Raw genomic sequence first — 18742 nt, 5'->3', positions numbered from 1 at the left:
GGCGTGGCACACGGAGCGTGAGACCTGCACTCATCGTAGGGCGCAGGGGTCGTACAAGTCGCGTTGCATCCCAGGACCTGACAGTTGGTAGCCTGTAAGTGGAAAAGATACATAAGTATCAGAGAACACTTACAGCCTAACAGTTGCTCCGCTGGTGCCGGAGCGAGAAAGTTAGATTAAACCAGAGCCCCGCCATAATACGTGTGGTAGTAAAATGGTTGGTTGTCCTAGGCTACGGCGGAGACAAGAGATAGAATCCAACCAGGTGTGGTGGTAAAATGAGACCACGACGGATAATGGCGGGGATGGTATACATATGAATAATAAAATTATACAAATCATCGTAAAATTAGGGTATATCCTTAAAAATAACAATAATTATCAAACCTTTCCCCACCGTCTACTAGAAGAGTGCCCCGGGTAAGAAGCAAGCTCCCTTCCGGTAGCGCGGGGGAGAGATGCAAGGATATAGTAGGCAAGCAACCGACCACTAGTAGTGACCACCCCGCCCGCTGGCGGAGCCAGTAATCTATAACCAAAGGTGCCCGGCTGCGGCGGAAGGCTCCGTTCGTTATAGAAAGGGAAGGTGGCTGAGCAACTGGGGAAGGGGGGGGGAGAGTCTCGGCGTAACACGGCGGGAGAGAGAGAGAGGGAGGGGTGGCCTACTCCTCCCGTCCCAACAACTACCCGCTCGGAGACCCGGTACCCTATGAGTGGTCGCCCTATCCCCCCGCTGGGAGGAACCCCTGGCCTCCTCAGAGAGAGAGGGAGGAAGGCAACTGAGGTTGTCATGGCAACCAAAGGGGTCCCCCAGCGCCTCCCTATACCTGGTAGGGAGGGAAGGGGAAGGGGAAGGTGCGAATGGAACACGTGACCGCAAGTGCCTAAGCCGCGATAGCAACACAAACCGTGGTAGGGCCACGTGAACCAGGCTGTACCAATACATGGGACATGCACCTAGGCTAGCCTAACACCCTAAATAGAACTAAATTTACATCGTAAAGATGGAAAAGACCCTTTTAGTAGAAAAGAAAAAGAAGCCCAGGAGGAGGCAAACTGTTCCGAGGAACAGAAGCCTGCTCGGAGCCAGCGATAGCCGATAAAGAGCAAGAGCCGGGATGCTGGTCTGGAACATAGAATAGCCCTAAATACCAAACTAAGAGAAATGGTAAAGGGCTACCTAGCTAAAACTCGATGTAAAAAACGATGAACGTGATATAGTAAGCCCATAAGTATAAGAAAGTCCCAGTATGGAAGACCTGGGAATTCTTAACGAGGCAGCATGGCGCCGCCACGAGACAACCGGGAAACCGTATATGACCTATTAGAAGGAAAATACTGGTTCCCGGAAGACTAAAATACAGTAAAACATTACTTATGAGGCACTTAACTTAGCCGTTGCGATGGCAGAACGTTCCATGATAGATGGTGAGATAAATCCTCGTGAAAATAGCACAAGCAAGAAAATGCGTCCGAACGCTGGCGCTAATAATTAAGGATGTCCGCTAGGGGCGCTGCTGTCCGTGGCGTCCTCTAGTAGTAGTAGTAGCGGCCGCATCGCCCGTTGGTATCAGCTCTCTCTTGTGGGGATTCTGATTGGAAGTTCTAATTGGTGAATGTCTCGTGGTAGTGTTCCCACTCGCCCCTATTACCATACCGACACTTCTTTTTAAGAGTGAGCGAGTCAGTTTTACTGACATTTTCTTAATTTTGTTTTTCTCTGGTAATTTTAGATTAATTTTACCTAGAAAGAATGATATTAAGGATCCTTTCATAGGCCGACACGAGCTGAGCCCAGAAAATGTTCCTACGAGAGAAGAAACTCAACCGTAACTAGTGATAGATGAAGGTTACCCCATATGACAAACAACCTTTCAAACATTACCCGTAACAACGAAAAGAAATAGAAGAGAGAGAGAATAAGAACTCGTAAGTACGCCACGCAACATAACGAAGAGAATTAAAAATAAAAGTAACCACAACATAAGTGGTGAACAGCGGTAGTGGGATTCTAAGTGCAAAAAACACCAATAAAAAAAAAACACACACACACACACACAGTGGAAAAATTAAACAGAGTGGAAGATATAAAACTGCCAATAAAAGAGCGCTAATACTTAAGCGTCAGAAACAGACAAGAAAACCAGGCACGAACTTTACAATTAAAAAGAATAAATTCAGAGTTCAATAACTCGAAGAACGAAGAAAAAGAAAAAGGGCAACGAAAAAGAAGGAAAACTCCGAACGGCGTAGACATAACAACACTTCGATTCTGCTGAAAGGGCGAACGAAACTGAGCGACGAAACGCAGTGAAATCCTAAGAAGAATACTGAACTAGGATAGCCGCATTCCTAAGCCATAAACTCGACAAAGGAATACGCAAAAACGCATTAAGGCGGATAAAAGAAGATTGAATAAAACGCAGCGAGGACTGACGACGGATTTCTCCAATCAACCTGTGAGCGCTAAACTATCATAAATCCTGAGATAGCGCCCATTTCTCCATACATCGCTACGATTTTTTCCCCATGGACAAGGCGCACTGGATTCCAACAGTGGTGTGAACGACGACAGCGCGCGGACAACGACACAACAAGTGAAACGAGCCGGACGACGACGCAGAAGTGATCGGCAACCAGCAACAAGAAGAAAAGTTTAAAGTATCCTGATAGATTAACGTCTGAAAATAAATCAAAATAGAAAATTCTCACACTGCAGTAATATAAAAATGTTTTTATAAAATAATTCATAAGTAGTTTTGAGATAAAATTTTTCTTTGCCGTAAAGTTGTAAGATAAAATAAATTTTTTTTTGCTTCATTGATTGTGATAAATCTAGAACAATAAAGATATTGTCATTCAGTTCACAAAGTGCAGTGGTGTGAATAAGGAATAACGGCATACACTAATGTTAATGTTTTTCCAGATTGAAGGAAGGAAACACTAAGAAATAAGATTAGATAGGATATCTAGGAATCGCAATAAGGAAGACAGACTCAGTATGAAGATAATGTAAGTACAACAATGCATCTATTTTTTAAATTGTATCTAGTTATCATGTATTAACGTAATTGGCATTGCTTTTGCTTTATTTTTATCTCAGCCTTGTTACTGATTTTGTTATTTTGTTGTATATAAAATTTAGCGTAAGGAAATTAGTTTTTAAGGTTTTAGTTTTAAGATTTACTTTGGTCTCGGCTGAGCGTCAAGCGAACTGCTTGTTAAACCTCTAACTCACCGCTGTTAAATGTTTGTGAGCATCTTATTAATGCTATTTTTTTTGTTTTGTTTATCTTTGAGTGGTTGGTGAAAAGGACACCCGTGAGGATATTGGAGGAGCACAACTTTTCCCGTGAACAGTTCGGCTCGCTATTCTCCCCGCATGGTTGTGCAGCTGGCATACTTTTCTTAATCGTACCTTCGAAGGATTGTCGTCGTCAGTATTGAAGGCGCAGGGGCATTTCGGCCATCTGCGGTGACTTACCCCCTTACTGTGTGTACTTTCCTGCGGGCTCTGATATCGGCGCTGGATCCCGACAGAGTGGACGTGGGAGGGACATCACTGTGTTTGCCTACGACGTCCTTCTGAGCTGCAGCGGTGGGGGCATTGAGGCCCGTGAAGGTGCAAGTAGGGCGGTTGCTACCAGGTAGGGAATTTCCCTTGTGTTTTTGGTCGGGAGCACGACAGACTCCTTCCCCATGGTATTGGTGACCTGTGTAGCTGCACGCCCTTCAGATAGCTGAGTATTGGCCTGGTACGTGGCATTGTCCCAGAGAGTGTAAGAGATCACGGCTCCCCTTTATTTCGGCCTACGGCAAGGCAACTGTTTATCCTGAATCATTTGGGAATCATTCATCCCTATTCAGTTTCTTTTTCTTTTTGAGAAGCTCTTTGCGTACATTTTTATATTATATATATATGCCAATCAGTGTATATCTTGCCACGAGTGAGGCTGTAGTTTTCATTATTTCTTGTGTATTATCTATGAAGATGTTTGATACATTTTTATTTAAGGTTTAAGGGTTAGTTTAATAATTGTAGGTAGGAGAATTAAGTTTTCCCCCTGTTGGTCTCTTACTTCTTTCCTCTCTGCTTAGTGATAGGTATTGGTTTATATTTATGTTGGTGTTGGGCCCATTTTACTAATTTATTTAGTTTATCTCTTAATTTTTTTCTGTCTAGGGTTTAGTATTAGTGATTAGGAACTCCTACAGGAGTAGTAAGGACTAAGTTGTGTCCGGTATAGTCACAAGGCTGACTTTATTATTCTTTTACTTTGATTGTTAATAAATATTGTTGAGTTTTCCTGTGTGTTTTGTCTCCGCTGACTGAATTATCTGGATACTTGGTAAGATCACTGTCCTCTCTATTCTTGTGCAAAAGAACTTGCACCCCGGCCCAACAAGGGTCATAACATATTTGGCGACCGTGACAGGATAGAGAGCTCGGGGTATCCGGTATTTTGGTCAGTGGAGCGACACTCAGGTGGACGCTTCAGTATTTGTTACTGTTTTGATAGTGTTGCCTTCCCCCTGAATTATTGGTGTTAAAATGGAAGAGTTTATTTTTGACCCAGCTGAGTTTTGGGGTCGGCTGATTGTCTTAAGCACTTACCAGTGTTAAACAAAAAACATTTAATTGAATGTGCTAAGTGGTTGGGTGTTCCGCTGAAGTCAGTGGACACTAAGAAGGAAATATTGGTGGCAGTTAGGGATAAGGTCAACCAGGACTTGGCAGAGGCTGAGCATTTAGTTAGTGATAGGGAGAGTGATATGGATAGTATTGGTGAAGGGAGTATGAATGATTTAGAAGAGGATAGTGTGAGTGTGAGAGCTGGCCTAACCCTGTTCGAGGATCCTCCTCGTACAGGTACCATTTATAAGGGTCCTGCACACTTACTTAAAAATGTGTCAAATAATCCATTCTTGCCCCCCCGAATTCGGTGCCAGTTGAACCCTGGCCCCTGTTAATGCTTTGGGTGACTCCAAGGAGGAGTGGAATACAAGTTAATGTAAAAGAATTGAGTTAAGGAAGATTGAATTTGAGGAGAACGAGCGGGCAAGGCGACACGAGTTAGAGATGGCTAACCTTAATTTGCAGATGGCAAGGTTACAGGGGACCAATATGGCCAGTTCCCCTAAAGTAAATTTTCAGGAAAGGTTCAATCTAGGTGCGGCACTTAAATTAGTGCCTGTATTTGACGAACAAAATGTCCCTGAGTTCTTCAAGGCATTTGAGCGTGTGGCCACCCGATTGTCCTGGCCCACAGAGATGTGGACAGTTCTAATCCAATGTAGGTTAGTGGGCAAGGCAATTCGGGTATACAATGCCTTGGAGGAGGGAGTAGCCCGGGACTACCAAAAAGTGAAAAGCTTGATTTTGAAAGCATATGACCTGGTCCCTGAGGCCTACCGCCTCAGATTTCGGAACTATATGAAACACCCTGCACAGTCCTTCGTAGAATTTGCACGTGTCAAGGAGGAACAGTTCGACGACTGGCTGAAAAGTCGTCAGGTAGTGACTTTCGCTGCGTTACGCGAACTGATGCTCCTTGAGGAGTTTAAGAAGGCCTGTAGCAGGGAGTTAAGGGTCCACCTTGAGGAGGTAAAGGCCATGAAAGTGAGTAGTGCCGCTCAATTAGCGAGAGTTTTGTTTGTTAACTCACCGTTCAGGTAGTGGCAATTTTAACTATAAGGTCTTGAATAACCCCTCATCTCGCTCCCATAGTGGTGGTAGGAGAGTTGAACCCCCCTTGTTGACTCCCAGTATCTCTAAGAATATTAATGTTACTAATTCCTTTTCAGGTGGTAGGGATATAGGTAGAGTCCAAGGAGGTCCTCCTCCCCCTAGGGTTTTTGTTAATAGAGACTTCCCAAATGGGGGAAATAACAGAATAAATAATAATGGAAACAGAGGTTCAGGCCGTAGAGGAACATGTTTCTGGTGTAATAAGCCAGGGCATTTCCAAAGCCAGTGTAATGCTCGTAGGCGGTACCTAGAGCGTAATAATCAAAGTCCTGTAGCATTAGTTAATGATAGGTCAAATGTTAGTAGTAGTTCTGTAGACAGATCTGTAGTAGATAGTGGTAGTTTAGGAAATAGTAGTAAGTCTGATACTCCTAATCCTCAATTGTGACTCAAATATGACAAATATGTATGGCCTGGAAAATTGATTTTTGACTCTTGTGTTCTCCAGGTGAAGTTTTTTAGGGACACCGGTTCTGCCCGGTCATTGGTCATGAAGAGGGCACTGAATGGTTCTGAGATATATACTGGAAATTTTGTATTATTGGGAGGTTTCCCAGACTCGATTGTGTCGGCTCCTTTGGTTAATGTCCGCATGTCTTTTCCAGGGTATGATCGCATCACTGAGTTGGCTGTGGTGGATAGTCTACCTATCCCGGGTATTGATGGTATCCTGGGAAATGATATGCTGGATAGTGAAGGACGGGAGATTTTCCCTATATTATCTGTAAAGGCTAGTCCCGTGGCTGTAATTACTCGGTCCGCAGCAAAAGCTGTTAGTTTACTTGATGTGGATAACGATGATGACTTAATGTTAAGTAGTTTAGAGTTAGATGTAGTAAGGCCCGGGTCAGTAGAGAGTAGTGGTAATGATACTGTAGTTAATGATATGAAACTTGATTGGGACAGAGCTGCTTTTATTAAAGCTCAAAAAGATGAGTTTAATTTTGACTTAGGCGATGTTGAGGATCTGACTAAACCTAGGTTTGGAGTTGTAAGGGGCTTATTATATAGGTTTAGTCGTCCCGCATCTGATAATTTGAATAAAACTGGTAGAGTGGAACAGATTGTGGTACCTTCTCAATTCAGAAATTCTATTTTGGAATTAGCTCATACCAATTTTTTTTCAGGTCATTTGGGTGTGTTAAAAACTTTCCACAGCTTGGCTAGGTATTTTTGGTGGCCCGGAATTAAATTGAGTGTGAAGCAGTTATCAGAGCAATGTGAAACTTGTCAGGTTATGGGTAAACCTAATCAGGGGATCCCTAAAGCCCCGCTGCATCCCATACCTGCCATAGGTGAACCATTTTCTGAGTTAGTAATTGATGTTGTAGGTCCCTTACCTAAGACTAAAACAGGTTTCGTATATTTATTAACTATCATGGATAGAGCCTCTCGTTTTCCTGAAGCTATACCTATGAGGCGTATTACTTCCAAAGTTGTTTTCGAAAAACTTATTGATTTCTTTTCCAGGTATGGTCTCCCTCGTGTAATTCAGACCGACTGCGGGACGAATTTCACGAGTAAGGTATTTAGGGTAAGTGTGCTGAACTGGCCATTCAGCACATTACCAGCGTACCTTATCACCCAGAGAGTCAAGGTGTGGTGGAAAGATTTCACCAAACCCTCAAGTCTGTCCTGAAGAAACATTGTTATGATAATGGTAGTGATTGGGACAAAGCCCTCCCTTTTGCCCTCTTTGCTATCAGGAGCCACCCTAACTCTTCTACTGGAGTAGCTCCTTTTGAGTTGGTATTTGGGCACAAGGTTCGCGGTCCATTGGAAATTGTTTTTGAAATTCTCGAATCAAACCGGAAGGGTGAAATAAAAGTTGGAAGGTTTGTGGAAGACTTGAAGGGTAAAATGTTTAGTGCTTGGAAATTTGCCAGGGAAAATTTGGAACGATCACAGTCGGTAATGAAAGGTAATTTTGACAAAAAGGTAAAGGTACGTTCATTGAACCTGGGGAGCTAGTGCTGGTGTGAGTATGGACCCAGATAGTTTTCTAGAACCAAGATATAAGGGCCCTTGGAAGGTTCTGAGGAAACTGTCAGAGTTTAACTATGAAATTGAGGCCCCCGGTTCAAGCCGTAAGTGTAGAGTATTTCACATTAACAGGCTGAAACCTTATCATGGTAAGCAAGGTGATCCATTAGCGATTGTGTACGAGCCTGTGTCTGTGGTAGTGGATGTGCCTCCAGAGGACTCAGATGAATTAGGTGTCAAGTTCCTTCAGATGCATTGGGTGAAAATATGCAAAATTTGGAAATGTTGCAAAGTAGTTTAGATCATTTAGATGTTGACAAACGGAAGGATGTGCTTAATTTAATTTATTCCTTTTCAGATCTTTTTCAGGATGCTCCAGGTAGAACAAATATTTTAAATCATGACCGTTGTTGATGTAGGTGGTGCTTCCCCTGTGAAGCAAAGTCCTTACCGGCTGAACCAGTAAAATTGGATTTGGTCAGTAAGGAGATAGAGTACATGTTGAAGCATGACCTTATTCAACCTTCTGTGAGTCCCTGGAGTTCTCCTATTATATTAGTAAAAAAAGCAGACGGTAAGTTCCGCATGTGCGTGGACTACCGCAAAGTGAACAAAAATACTAAAAATGATTCTTTTCCACTTCCTCGTATTGATGATTGTTTGGATCGGATTGGTTCTGCCAAATTTATTACTAAGCTGGATCTTTTGAAAGGTTATTGGCAAGTTCCATTATCCGATCGAGCTCGTGAAATATCAGCATTTGTCACTCCATTTGGCCTATACGAGTGTAAGGTTATGCCATTTGGAATGAAAAATGCAGCTTGTACTTTTCAGAGGCTCATGAATAGGGTAATTTGTGGTTTGGAAGGAACGGAAATTTATATCGATGACTTGGTAGTATATAGTAATGACTGGGATACCCACATGCTAAGGTTACGTAAGGTTTTTGAAGCCCTTAGGTCTGCAGGACTTGTTGTTAATTTGGCTAATGCGAATTGGGCCAGGCCAAGGTTTGTTATTTGGGTCACGAGGTTGGTTTGGGTCAGGTGGCTCCGAAACAAGCTAACCTCGAGGCTATTATTAATTTGAAAAGGCCAAGTAATGTTAGAGAGGTAAGAAGGGTGCTGGGCATGACGGGTTATTACCGCCGTTTCGTGCGTAATTACTCAGATCTTGCTCAACCTCTTACTACTTTATTAGAAAAAGGGAAAAGGTTCTTGTGGTCTGATCGGTGTGAAGAATCTTTTAATAAACTTAAATCTGTGCTAATTACTAACCCTATTTTGACTTCCCCAGATTTTCAGAAACCTTTTATTATCGCGGTAGATGCCAGTGATGTCGGGATCGGAGGGGTCCTTTTCCAACGGAAGGAGGACGGTGTTCATCCTGTATCTTACTATAGTAAGAAGCTTCTGGCGGCGGAAAGGCGTTACTCCACCATTGAAAAGGAAGCTCTTTCTTTGGTCCGCGCTCTTAACCATTTCAAACCTTATGTGACGAATTTTTCTTTTCCGGTTGAGATTTGGACGGACCACAATCCTTTGGTTTTCATTGAGCGGATGAAGGGAGCCAACCAGAGGATTTTGCGTTGGGCCCTATTTCTGCAGGAATTCAACCTTATTATTAAACACGTAAAAGGGACAGACAATAAAATTCCTGACGCCCTTTCTAGGACTTAGTGTGCTTGCCTGATCCTTCTCGTACGCTGCCCTGCTCGTTTCTCCAATTAGGTTGTATGAAAAAAATTACTTTTGAATGTAGTATAGTTTAAGTAATATTTCAAGAGTTGTTTTGTAGATTTAGTAAGTTTCTGTAAGGTTTCTATGAGTGGTATACACTCTTATATGTTATAATGGTTCATGCCTAACGAATGATTGATTTTTCCCGGTATTCTAAGAATTTTGATTTGATTATTTATGACTCTTTGAACTATATTGTTGGTGTGTTGTAGGTTAAGGTGTATGCCTGTGTGTGTCTAAGTTTATTTAGGTTAAGCTAGGTAAGATGGTTTCCTTAGATTTGATGATTTGTGTCTGTTATGATCCTGTTTAAATTATTGGTATTATGATATGTCTGTCTTTTGCCGTGCTTTGACTTTGGGTTCAGAGTATGGTATTATCATTGAGCTTTAAAATAATGGTAAGCTATATAAAGCATTTGGTTTGTATTCTCTCGTGGTATATTCTATTATTGATATTTTAACACAATTTGGTTTCAGGTTTATTGTTCTATTATGGTATGTTTGCCTGTTATTGGTTGTCTTTATTGTTCTTTCCTTACAGGTTTGTTTATACCACAGTAGTAAAAAAAAAAAAATTATTTTTGCTGAATTTTTTTTTTCTTCGGGGAGGAAGGTATCATGTATTAACGTAATTGGCATTGCTTTTGCTTTATTTTTATCTCAGCCTTGTTACTGATTTTGTTATTTTGTTGTATATAAAATTTAGCGTAAGGAAATTAGTTTTTAAGGTTTTAGTTTTAAGATTTACTTTGGTCTCGGCTGAGCGTCAAGCGAACTGCTTGTTAAACCTCCTCCCCGCTTGTTAAATGTTTGTGAGCATCTTATTAATGCTAGTTTTTTTGTTTTGTTTATCTTTTGAGTGGTTGGTGAAAAGGACACCCGTGAGGATATTGGAGGAGCACAACTTTTCCCGTGAACAGTTCGGGCTCGCTATTCTCCCCGCATGGTTGTGCAGCTGGCATATTTTTCTTAATCGTACCTTCGAAGGATTTGTCGTCGTCAGTATTGAAGGCGCAGGGGCATTTCGGCCATCTGCGGTGACTTACCCCCTTACTGTGTGTACTTTCCTGCGGGCTCTGATATCGGCGCTGGATCCCGACAGAGTGACGTGGGAGGGGCATCACTGTGTTTGCCTACGACGTCCTTCTGAGCTGCAGCGGTGGGGGCATTGAGGCCCGTGAAGGTGCAGTAGGGCGGTTGCTACCAGGTAGGGAATTTCCCTTGTGTTTTGGTCGGGAGCACGACAGACTCCTTCCCCATGGTATTGGGTGACCTGTGTAGCTGCACGCCCTTCAGATAGCTGAGTATTGGCCTGGTACGTGGCATTGTCCAGAGAGTGTAAGAGATCACGGCTCCCCTTTATTTCGGCCTACGGCAAGGCAACTGTTTATCCGAATCATTTGGGAATCATTCATCCCTTATTCAGAGGGTGAGAAGCTCTTTGCGTACATTTTTATATTTATATATATATATGCCAATCAGTGTATATCTTGCCACGAGTGAGGCTGTAGTTTTCATTATTTCTTGTATTATCTATGAAGATGTTTGATACTTTTATATTTAAGTTTAGTTTATAATTGTAGGTAGGAGAATTAAGTTTTCCCACCCCCTGTTGGTCTCTTACTTCTTCCTCTCTGCTTAGTGATAGGTATTGGTTTATATTTATGTTGGTGTTGGGCCCATTTTACTAATTTATTAGTTTATCTCTTAATTTTTTTCTGTCTAGGGTTTAGTATTAGTGATTAGGAACTCCTACAGGAGTAGTAAGGACTAAGTTGTGTCCGGTATAGTCACAAGGCTGACTTTATTATTCTTTTACTTTGATTGTTAATAAATATTGTTGAGTTTTCCTGTGTGTTTTTGTCTCCGCTGACTGAATTTATCTGGATACTGGTAAGATCACTGTCCTCTCTATTCTTGTGCAAAAGAACTTGCACCCCGGCCCAACAAGGGTCATAACACTAGTCTAATGCTGTTGATATGCATAAAAACTTTAACGAAATTATTACTAGGTTACAAAGAAGCAGAACTCCCGATCCGAGTCATTATAGCCTACGTCCAACTCCTGACAGACGCTCGAGACTAAATACTCAGACGAATAATTTTCCTCGACGATCACATAGCGAAAGTCCAACCAGAATACCGAGCTCGACAGTAGCAAATAGACTCACGACTAGTGTGATTGTTACTATTCATAATAAAATTCCTAACCCATTGCAAGTACAAACTAGGTACTCTAGAATGGCACAGGCCGCTGTAATAACACAGGCTACACGCTTTTGCGGTAGGGTAGAAAGGGGTCATCCTGACAAAATTAAGTTAGAAGCATATACAGTATCTCAGTGGATAACAGAGACTGAAAGTCGAATTTCAGCTAGTGGAATTACCGATGAACGCAAGAAAATAGATGAAGCGTTACTCTATGTTAGTTCCGAAAAGGGGGATGCACACCGCACTCTCACGTCCCCTAAGTTTCAGGAGATTCCGACCTTCGCTGAATTTAAGAAGGTGTGTCTAGAATTGTGGGAGCCAATTTATCAGAAGGATAAATGGTATAACCTCTCCCGTTTCCTTCATCAGAAATACGATGGGGATAGTATCGCAAACTTACATACGGACATCGAAAATGCAATCCGAAACTTAACCACAGATTTGAAAAGAACGGGCGTAGTTATTGGCGATCGTGATGCATTTAGTCGTGACACAAAGGATTTAGTCAGTATGCAAGAGATTTTGAATTACATAGTTCATGGTATAGTATATGACGCTATCGGGGAAGAAGAAAAACGAGTCTTTAAGAAACAGGATCCTGATCCTAAGCAGGATAGTCTAGCAGCTTTAAGATTTATGGAAGAGGAAATGTGTAAAAAGGGACTAAATCTGGCAAAAGAATTTACAGGTTTTGTAAATAATGGAAACCCTAAAAGGAATAGAAATAATTTCCAGGGAAAGGAAGATAGTGTCCCAGACAGATCTAGAAATATTAAGCATAGACAACAGGGAAAACAAGATACTAAGAATAATCCAAATTATAGTAATCGGAAATTTTTCCAAGCAAACAAGAATAGTAAAAATAGGCCTCAACAGTATAGAGGAAATCCAAACAATAATAATCCAAATTCATTCAGCCCAAACCACAGTCAGAGCTCCGGAGATAATAGAACAAACAAAATAAAAAACAAGCAAGGAACAAAATTGAGCAAATTGTGGTTATTCCAAGCACACAACTCAGAATTGTAGGCGACCAAGGTATTGTTCTCATTGTAATAGGACAGGTCACCTAACACAAAATTGTTGGTTCAGAAATACCAATACTAACCATAATGCCCAAAGTAATACACCCCAAAATAATAATCAGACTCAGTGACAATTACAGAAGAGGGTAATACACGAGAAAGCTTCCTTACCAGTAGAAAATGAGAATGAAATAGTTATGGTAGGTCAGGAAGATAATTTCAAGTTTCCTTTTGAAGTAAATAAGGAGATAGTATTTTCAGTAAAGGATAAAGAAATATGCCAAGAAGATTTACCTATCATCCAAACCAGAATTAATAATAAACCATGCTCAATTCTTTTAGATACAGGCAGTACAGTAAATATAATAGATAAACAAACATTAACAAAACATTTAGGCTTTGCAGATATAGAATATCAAGGTCCTGGTAGAATTATAAAGGGAATAGCCGGAAAACAAATAAAGGCGCTAGGCAATGTCACACTGGACATAGAGATTTTAGACAAAAACTTTTAAGGAAGTATTTGTAGTATTAGAAGAAAGGTTTTATCCTATGCAAGCGCTGTTTTCATATAAGGCTATGCGGAGATGTAGAATAATGTTAGATTGTGGAGAAAATAAAATAAATTTACCACGCAGAAATAGAGAAAATGTTTGTTTTCAGCTAGAAGAAGGAAAGTCTTGCATAAATCTGATCAATTTATCTGAGACGACATCTTCTAGAGAAGCGAACATCCAAGGAACTAAGATAGATAATAATGCTAGCACAGATATTAGTGGAATAAGTGGTAGAAATAATAACTTACAAGAAATGTCCTAGCCAGGAAGGATTCTATGATGAGATTGTGCACAAATAAATAATATTAACAATACAAGCCTTGATACTCAGACTTCTGAACAGAGCTTTGACTCTGAACAAATTTACGCAGCTGAACAATTTATTGCCGCGGAACATATTAATGCATACGAACAAATGTATGAAGATGAATCAGAAATTGATTGTACATATCTTATAATGGATGAAAATAAAGAAGAAAAATATATCTATGAAGTCCTGTTATTAGGAACAATAAATAAGGGTGAATTAAACTCAACAATACTACTGGATGAAAATTCGGATGAAACAGATGTCTGTTATTTCTCAGAGATACGAGATGACGAAGAAATATGTTTAATCAGTACTGCAGATGACCATACTGTCACATTTGTGCTTAATAGAGAAGTAGTTTTGTCTAACCAAAGTTTGTCTTAGGGCTAAAGCAGACGAAGACTTGCATGAAAAAGACGTAATGCTAACTAATGAAAACTTACCTGACTTTGTTAGGATGGACAATTCTCTAGTTCACGTGATGGGTAATAACTGTGAGACATACGTCCAGAATTTTTCAGACAAAAGACTAATACTAAGACCTGGTATAGAATTTTGTACAGGAATTGTAGTGAATAATCCTTTACTAACACTAAGTGAAAAAGCATTCTTCTCTAGCACAGAACCGGGTTCAATTCTAAATAAAGAAGTAAATAATACAGACTTTCCTCAGAATAGAGTTAAACTATTACAAATATTGGAAAAGTATAGAGATGTCATTGCCTTAGAAGGAGTTAAGTTAGGCAGAACAGATACTTTGCAACATAAGATTTTAATACAAGATGGAACTAAACCATTTTATATCCCTAACTATAAGTTACCAATCAGTCAACGGCCGATCGTAGATCAGTTAATTGAAGAAATGAAACAAGATGGTGTAATAGTACCTTCTAAATCACCATATAATTCACCTCTCTTATTAGTTCCAAAGAAAGATGGCACTTGGAGAATGGTAATAGATTATCGGAAATTAAATTCACACACCATTCCAGATAGGATGCCAATGCCAGTTATAAATGATATGTTAGCTCAATTAGGTGGAGCAAAGATATTTATGTCACTAGACTTGCTTAGTGGATATTGGCAAGTACCTTTAGACGAAGAATCCAAGCCGTTAACAGCTTTTAGTACTCATAAGGAACATTTACAGTTTGAAGTCATGCCCTTTGGTCTTACATCAGCCCCACTAACATTTACTCGATTAATGCTCCAAATCTTAGGAGACATAGAGGATGTTTCAGTATACCTAGATGATGTGGTCATTTCTAGTAAGGACTTGGATAGTCACTTCAAGACATTAGGAAACTGAGTTTTAGCAAATTAGAAAGACTAAAGAGTGCAGGATTAAAGATAAAGATTAAGAAATGTCAATTCATGATGAAATCATTAGAATATTTAGGACATGTCATCAGTGAAAATGGACTGCGTATGCAGGAAGGTAAAATAAAGGCAATTGTAGCATATCCAGCCCCAAGTAACTTGAAAGCCTTAAGAAGATTCTTAGGGATGGTTGGCTATTACCGCCCTTTTATTAAGGGATTTGCCACTATAGCCAAACCATTGACAGATTTAACAAAGAAGGATGTAATTTATGAATGGAAGCCAGAACATGAAAGAGCTTTCCAAACACTCAAGGAAATGATGACAAGAAATCCAATTTTAGTGTATCCAGATTTCTCAAAAGAATTTTACTTAGCCTGCGATGCTTCTAGTACAGGTGTAGGTGCAGTTTTAATGCAACAAGGAAAAAACCAGAATGAGAGCAGTATATTATGCAAGTAGAGTTTTGAATGCTGCAGAAAGAAATTATAGCACTACCGAACGAGAGTGCTTAGCTCTTTATTGGGGATTACGTAAGTTTAGGCATATATTGCTAGGACATAAAGTCAATGTGCTTACAGATCACTAACCTATTTGTGATCTATTTAAGAAAAGAGCATTCACAAATAATATGAAGTTTAACAGATGGTTCATAAGTGTATTAGAATTTGCCCAGAATTTAGATATATCCCAGGAAGATATAACACTATTGCAGATGCTTTGTCAAGGTCGCAAGAAGAAAACGAGAAACAAATCACAACTAATACTTTCTGTTTTAGTTGTCAGATCATAGATCTAGATTTAGAAAGAGTTCAGATCGAACAGCAAAAAGATGCTAACATTAGAAAAATAGTGGGTAAATTAATGCAAAATGAGGATGATCAGTCTGAATTTCAGTTAATTAATGGAATTCTATATAAAACATCAGATGAACCGAATGCTTGTTCACGATTGTATGTACCTAACACACTAACCAAAGAAGTATTAGAACTAACACACTCTTACAAGTTGTCAGGACATCCTGGAATAAAGAAAACATGTAGAACAGTCACTAGAAACTATTTTTGGCCGAATTGCAATGAAGATGCTAAAAGATTTGTTGAAAATTGTCATATCTGTAACGTACACAAGGGTAACGTTAATGCAAAAGCCCCTCTTGAGAAATATCCATCAGAATTAACTCCGTTTCAAGTAGTTTCAATAGATTTTGTAGGTCCATTTCCAAACGCAACTAGAGGTAATCGTCAGATTTTAGTTTTCATAGATTACTTGACTAGATATGTTGAGATCATTCCAGTCAGAAACAGAGAAGCAACTACTGTAGCAGAAGCTCTGAAATCTAGAATAATTACTAGACATTCATGCCCTCAAACATTATTATCTGATAATGCAGGAGAATTTACTAGTGACATTTTGGAAGAAATTGTGTGAGTTTTATGAAATTAACAAGTGTCAGGTTACAGCTTATAAACCAAGCTCTAATGGAGCAGTTGAGAGAACAAATCGTAAGATAAAGGATGTACTGAAAACTTTAGTAACTCCACAGACTGAAGATTGGGACTTAATGCTTGAAGACGTACAGTTCACTATTAATAACACTGTAAATGAATCTATTGGGGAAACCCCACACTTTCTGTTATATGGTTATCAGAAAAGAATGCCAAATACCTTATTAGACGAAGCAACTCCACCAAGACATACTTATAATTACGAAGACTACGTTGCATGGAAAACAAGACGGACTTTCGAGACCGTAAAAGGCACAAGGGCTCGATTGAAGGAGTTACATCAAAAGTCTAGTAAGTATTACAATAAGAAATCAAACAGTCCCAGAATTAAAAATAGGTCAACAAGTATATGTGCTTAATCACAAAGTTGAAGGACCTAATGTTAAAGTAAGTCCTAAATTTCAAGGTCCATATAGAGTAATAGAAAGATTAAAGTTAAATAAATTTAAGCTAATGCATGAATCAACTTTAAGTGAAACTGTTGCACATTGGAACCATATTAAAATAGTACATTCCGACATTTGGTCAGAAGAACATTTAAAGAATTTTAAAGATTTAAAGGAGTCAAGTAGTAAGGAAAAGAGTAACGTAAATGATTCCCACACTTCATCAGCATTAGTGACTCCGAGATACAATTTAAGGAAACAAAAGATAGGACCAAGTGCAACAGGTCAATAACATTGTTGTATAAGGTTTTACTGCTTAGAATATATTTGCAGGAAATGGATTTCACTATGGCTCATGGTGAGCGATATCTGCATCTCCCTCTTGCAAATCAAGAAGGGAGCAATCCTAAAAGAACATGGTCATGTGAAGATGATACACGACATAGCGGTTGTAACCATCAACATTACAACAGTACACGAACAGCAACAAGAGCTAAATGGTTTAATGGAAAACATTGAAAGTCTCATGTCTAATAACCAGAACAATTCTATTTTATTTAAGCTTAGAGAAGATATTAGTCAAGTGTTACCCAAGAGGATTAACAAAAGATCATTATTGCCGTTTATTGGCACAGCCTTAAACACTTTGTTTGGTGTAGCTACTGATGGTGATGTAGATAAAGATAGGGCTAGAATAGAAAAATTAGAGTTATGGGCCGCGGAACGAGGTACCATCATGACTAAGGTCATTGATGCAACTAACAAGAACCAGAATTTGATTGTTAAACTAAAGGACTTTGTAAACAATATGGCTCAGAATATTACTACAATATGGCTCAGAATATTACTACAGAGATAAATGACTTAAACAAGTCACAGTATGTAACTAAGTTATTATTTGAAACAGAAACCTTTTTGTTGAATCATAAGGAACTGTTAAATGCAGTAATGTTAGCCGCTAAAAACATTTTATCACCATACCTCATCAGTCCTAGTGAGTTGCACCTTGTAATTGAAAAATGTATGTTAGATCATCACTTCAAACAAAGCTGGTGCAAGATGTTCTTACTTACTATAGCTTGATTAGTGTAAAAAGGGTTTCTGATCACATTGTGTTGGTGATACCATTTAACAATAATGAAGTTAATAACTTAATTTCCATTTACCCTTTCCCAATGCTAGTAAACAAGTCAATTGTTTTGAACCAAGGCATAGTACATTTTGCATTGCAACCAAATTCACTTCTGTTGGTGAAACTAAGTGACAAAGACTTTGATGATTGTATCATGCTAGAAACTAATGAGTTTCTTTGTAATTTACAGGGCTTTTATCAGCCACTTAACAAGTTGTATTGCATTGATGATTTAATTAATGACAGGAATGGTGAGAATAAACTGTGAAGGGTATATCCCTTACAGTCCTGATTTCAAAGCTCAAATTTTGTATGATGAAATGGTAGTGTTTTCACAGAATCAAGTAACAGCTAAGGTCACTTGTAGGAATAATCAATCTCAGATAATATTTAACAACATAAAATCCTTTGTGACATCTTGTGAAGTAGTTTTGAATTATTTGTACTACAAGCCTACCATTTTTGCTTCTTATACCTTAAAGTTTATCTAGCCATATCAATAATTTTGATAATGTCAAGGATTTCAAATTATCCAAACTTGAGTTAGAGTCATTTGACAAACTTGAAGCAGCTAATCAATTTTTCCATATGTACAAGACTGACATTTCCCCTATCATGTCCATGATAAATATTGTTTTGTTAGCACTCACCATAGTTGCTTTCATATGTATTGTCAGTGTTTTAGTTGTTAACAAACTCAACACCATTAAGTCTTTACTGAAAAATTTGCCTTCAAGTAACTAATATACTAGCATATTGTATATATATATGACCATTTTTTATTTATTTCAACATTGTATTTTATTATGTATGATCATTT

At 39.2% G+C, this 18742-nt stretch overlaps 1 protein-coding gene across 1 annotated transcript; it reads left to right on the top strand.

Moving 5' to 3' along the window:
• The first annotated feature begins 2762 nt into the window (after nt 1–2762).
• Nucleotides 2763–17816, top strand: LOC135212968 (uncharacterized). The gene is made up of 2 exons (XM_064246727.1): nt 2763–3012; nt 17124–17816. Exons 1-2 carry the CDS (start codon nt 3002–3004, stop codon nt 17647–17649), a joined length of 537 nt encoding a protein of 178 aa, XP_064102797.1. The 5' UTR covers nt 2763–3001; the 3' UTR covers nt 17650–17816.
• The last annotated feature ends 926 nt before the right edge of the window (nt 17817–18742 follow it).

The sequence above is a fragment of the Macrobrachium nipponense genome, chromosome 19 (genome assembly GCF_015104395.2).
Source record: "Macrobrachium nipponense isolate FS-2020 chromosome 19, ASM1510439v2, whole genome shotgun sequence".
Taxonomy (NCBI): domain Eukaryota; kingdom Metazoa; phylum Arthropoda; class Malacostraca; order Decapoda; family Palaemonidae; genus Macrobrachium; species Macrobrachium nipponense.
This window is presented reverse-complemented; position numbering and strand designations above follow the sequence as displayed.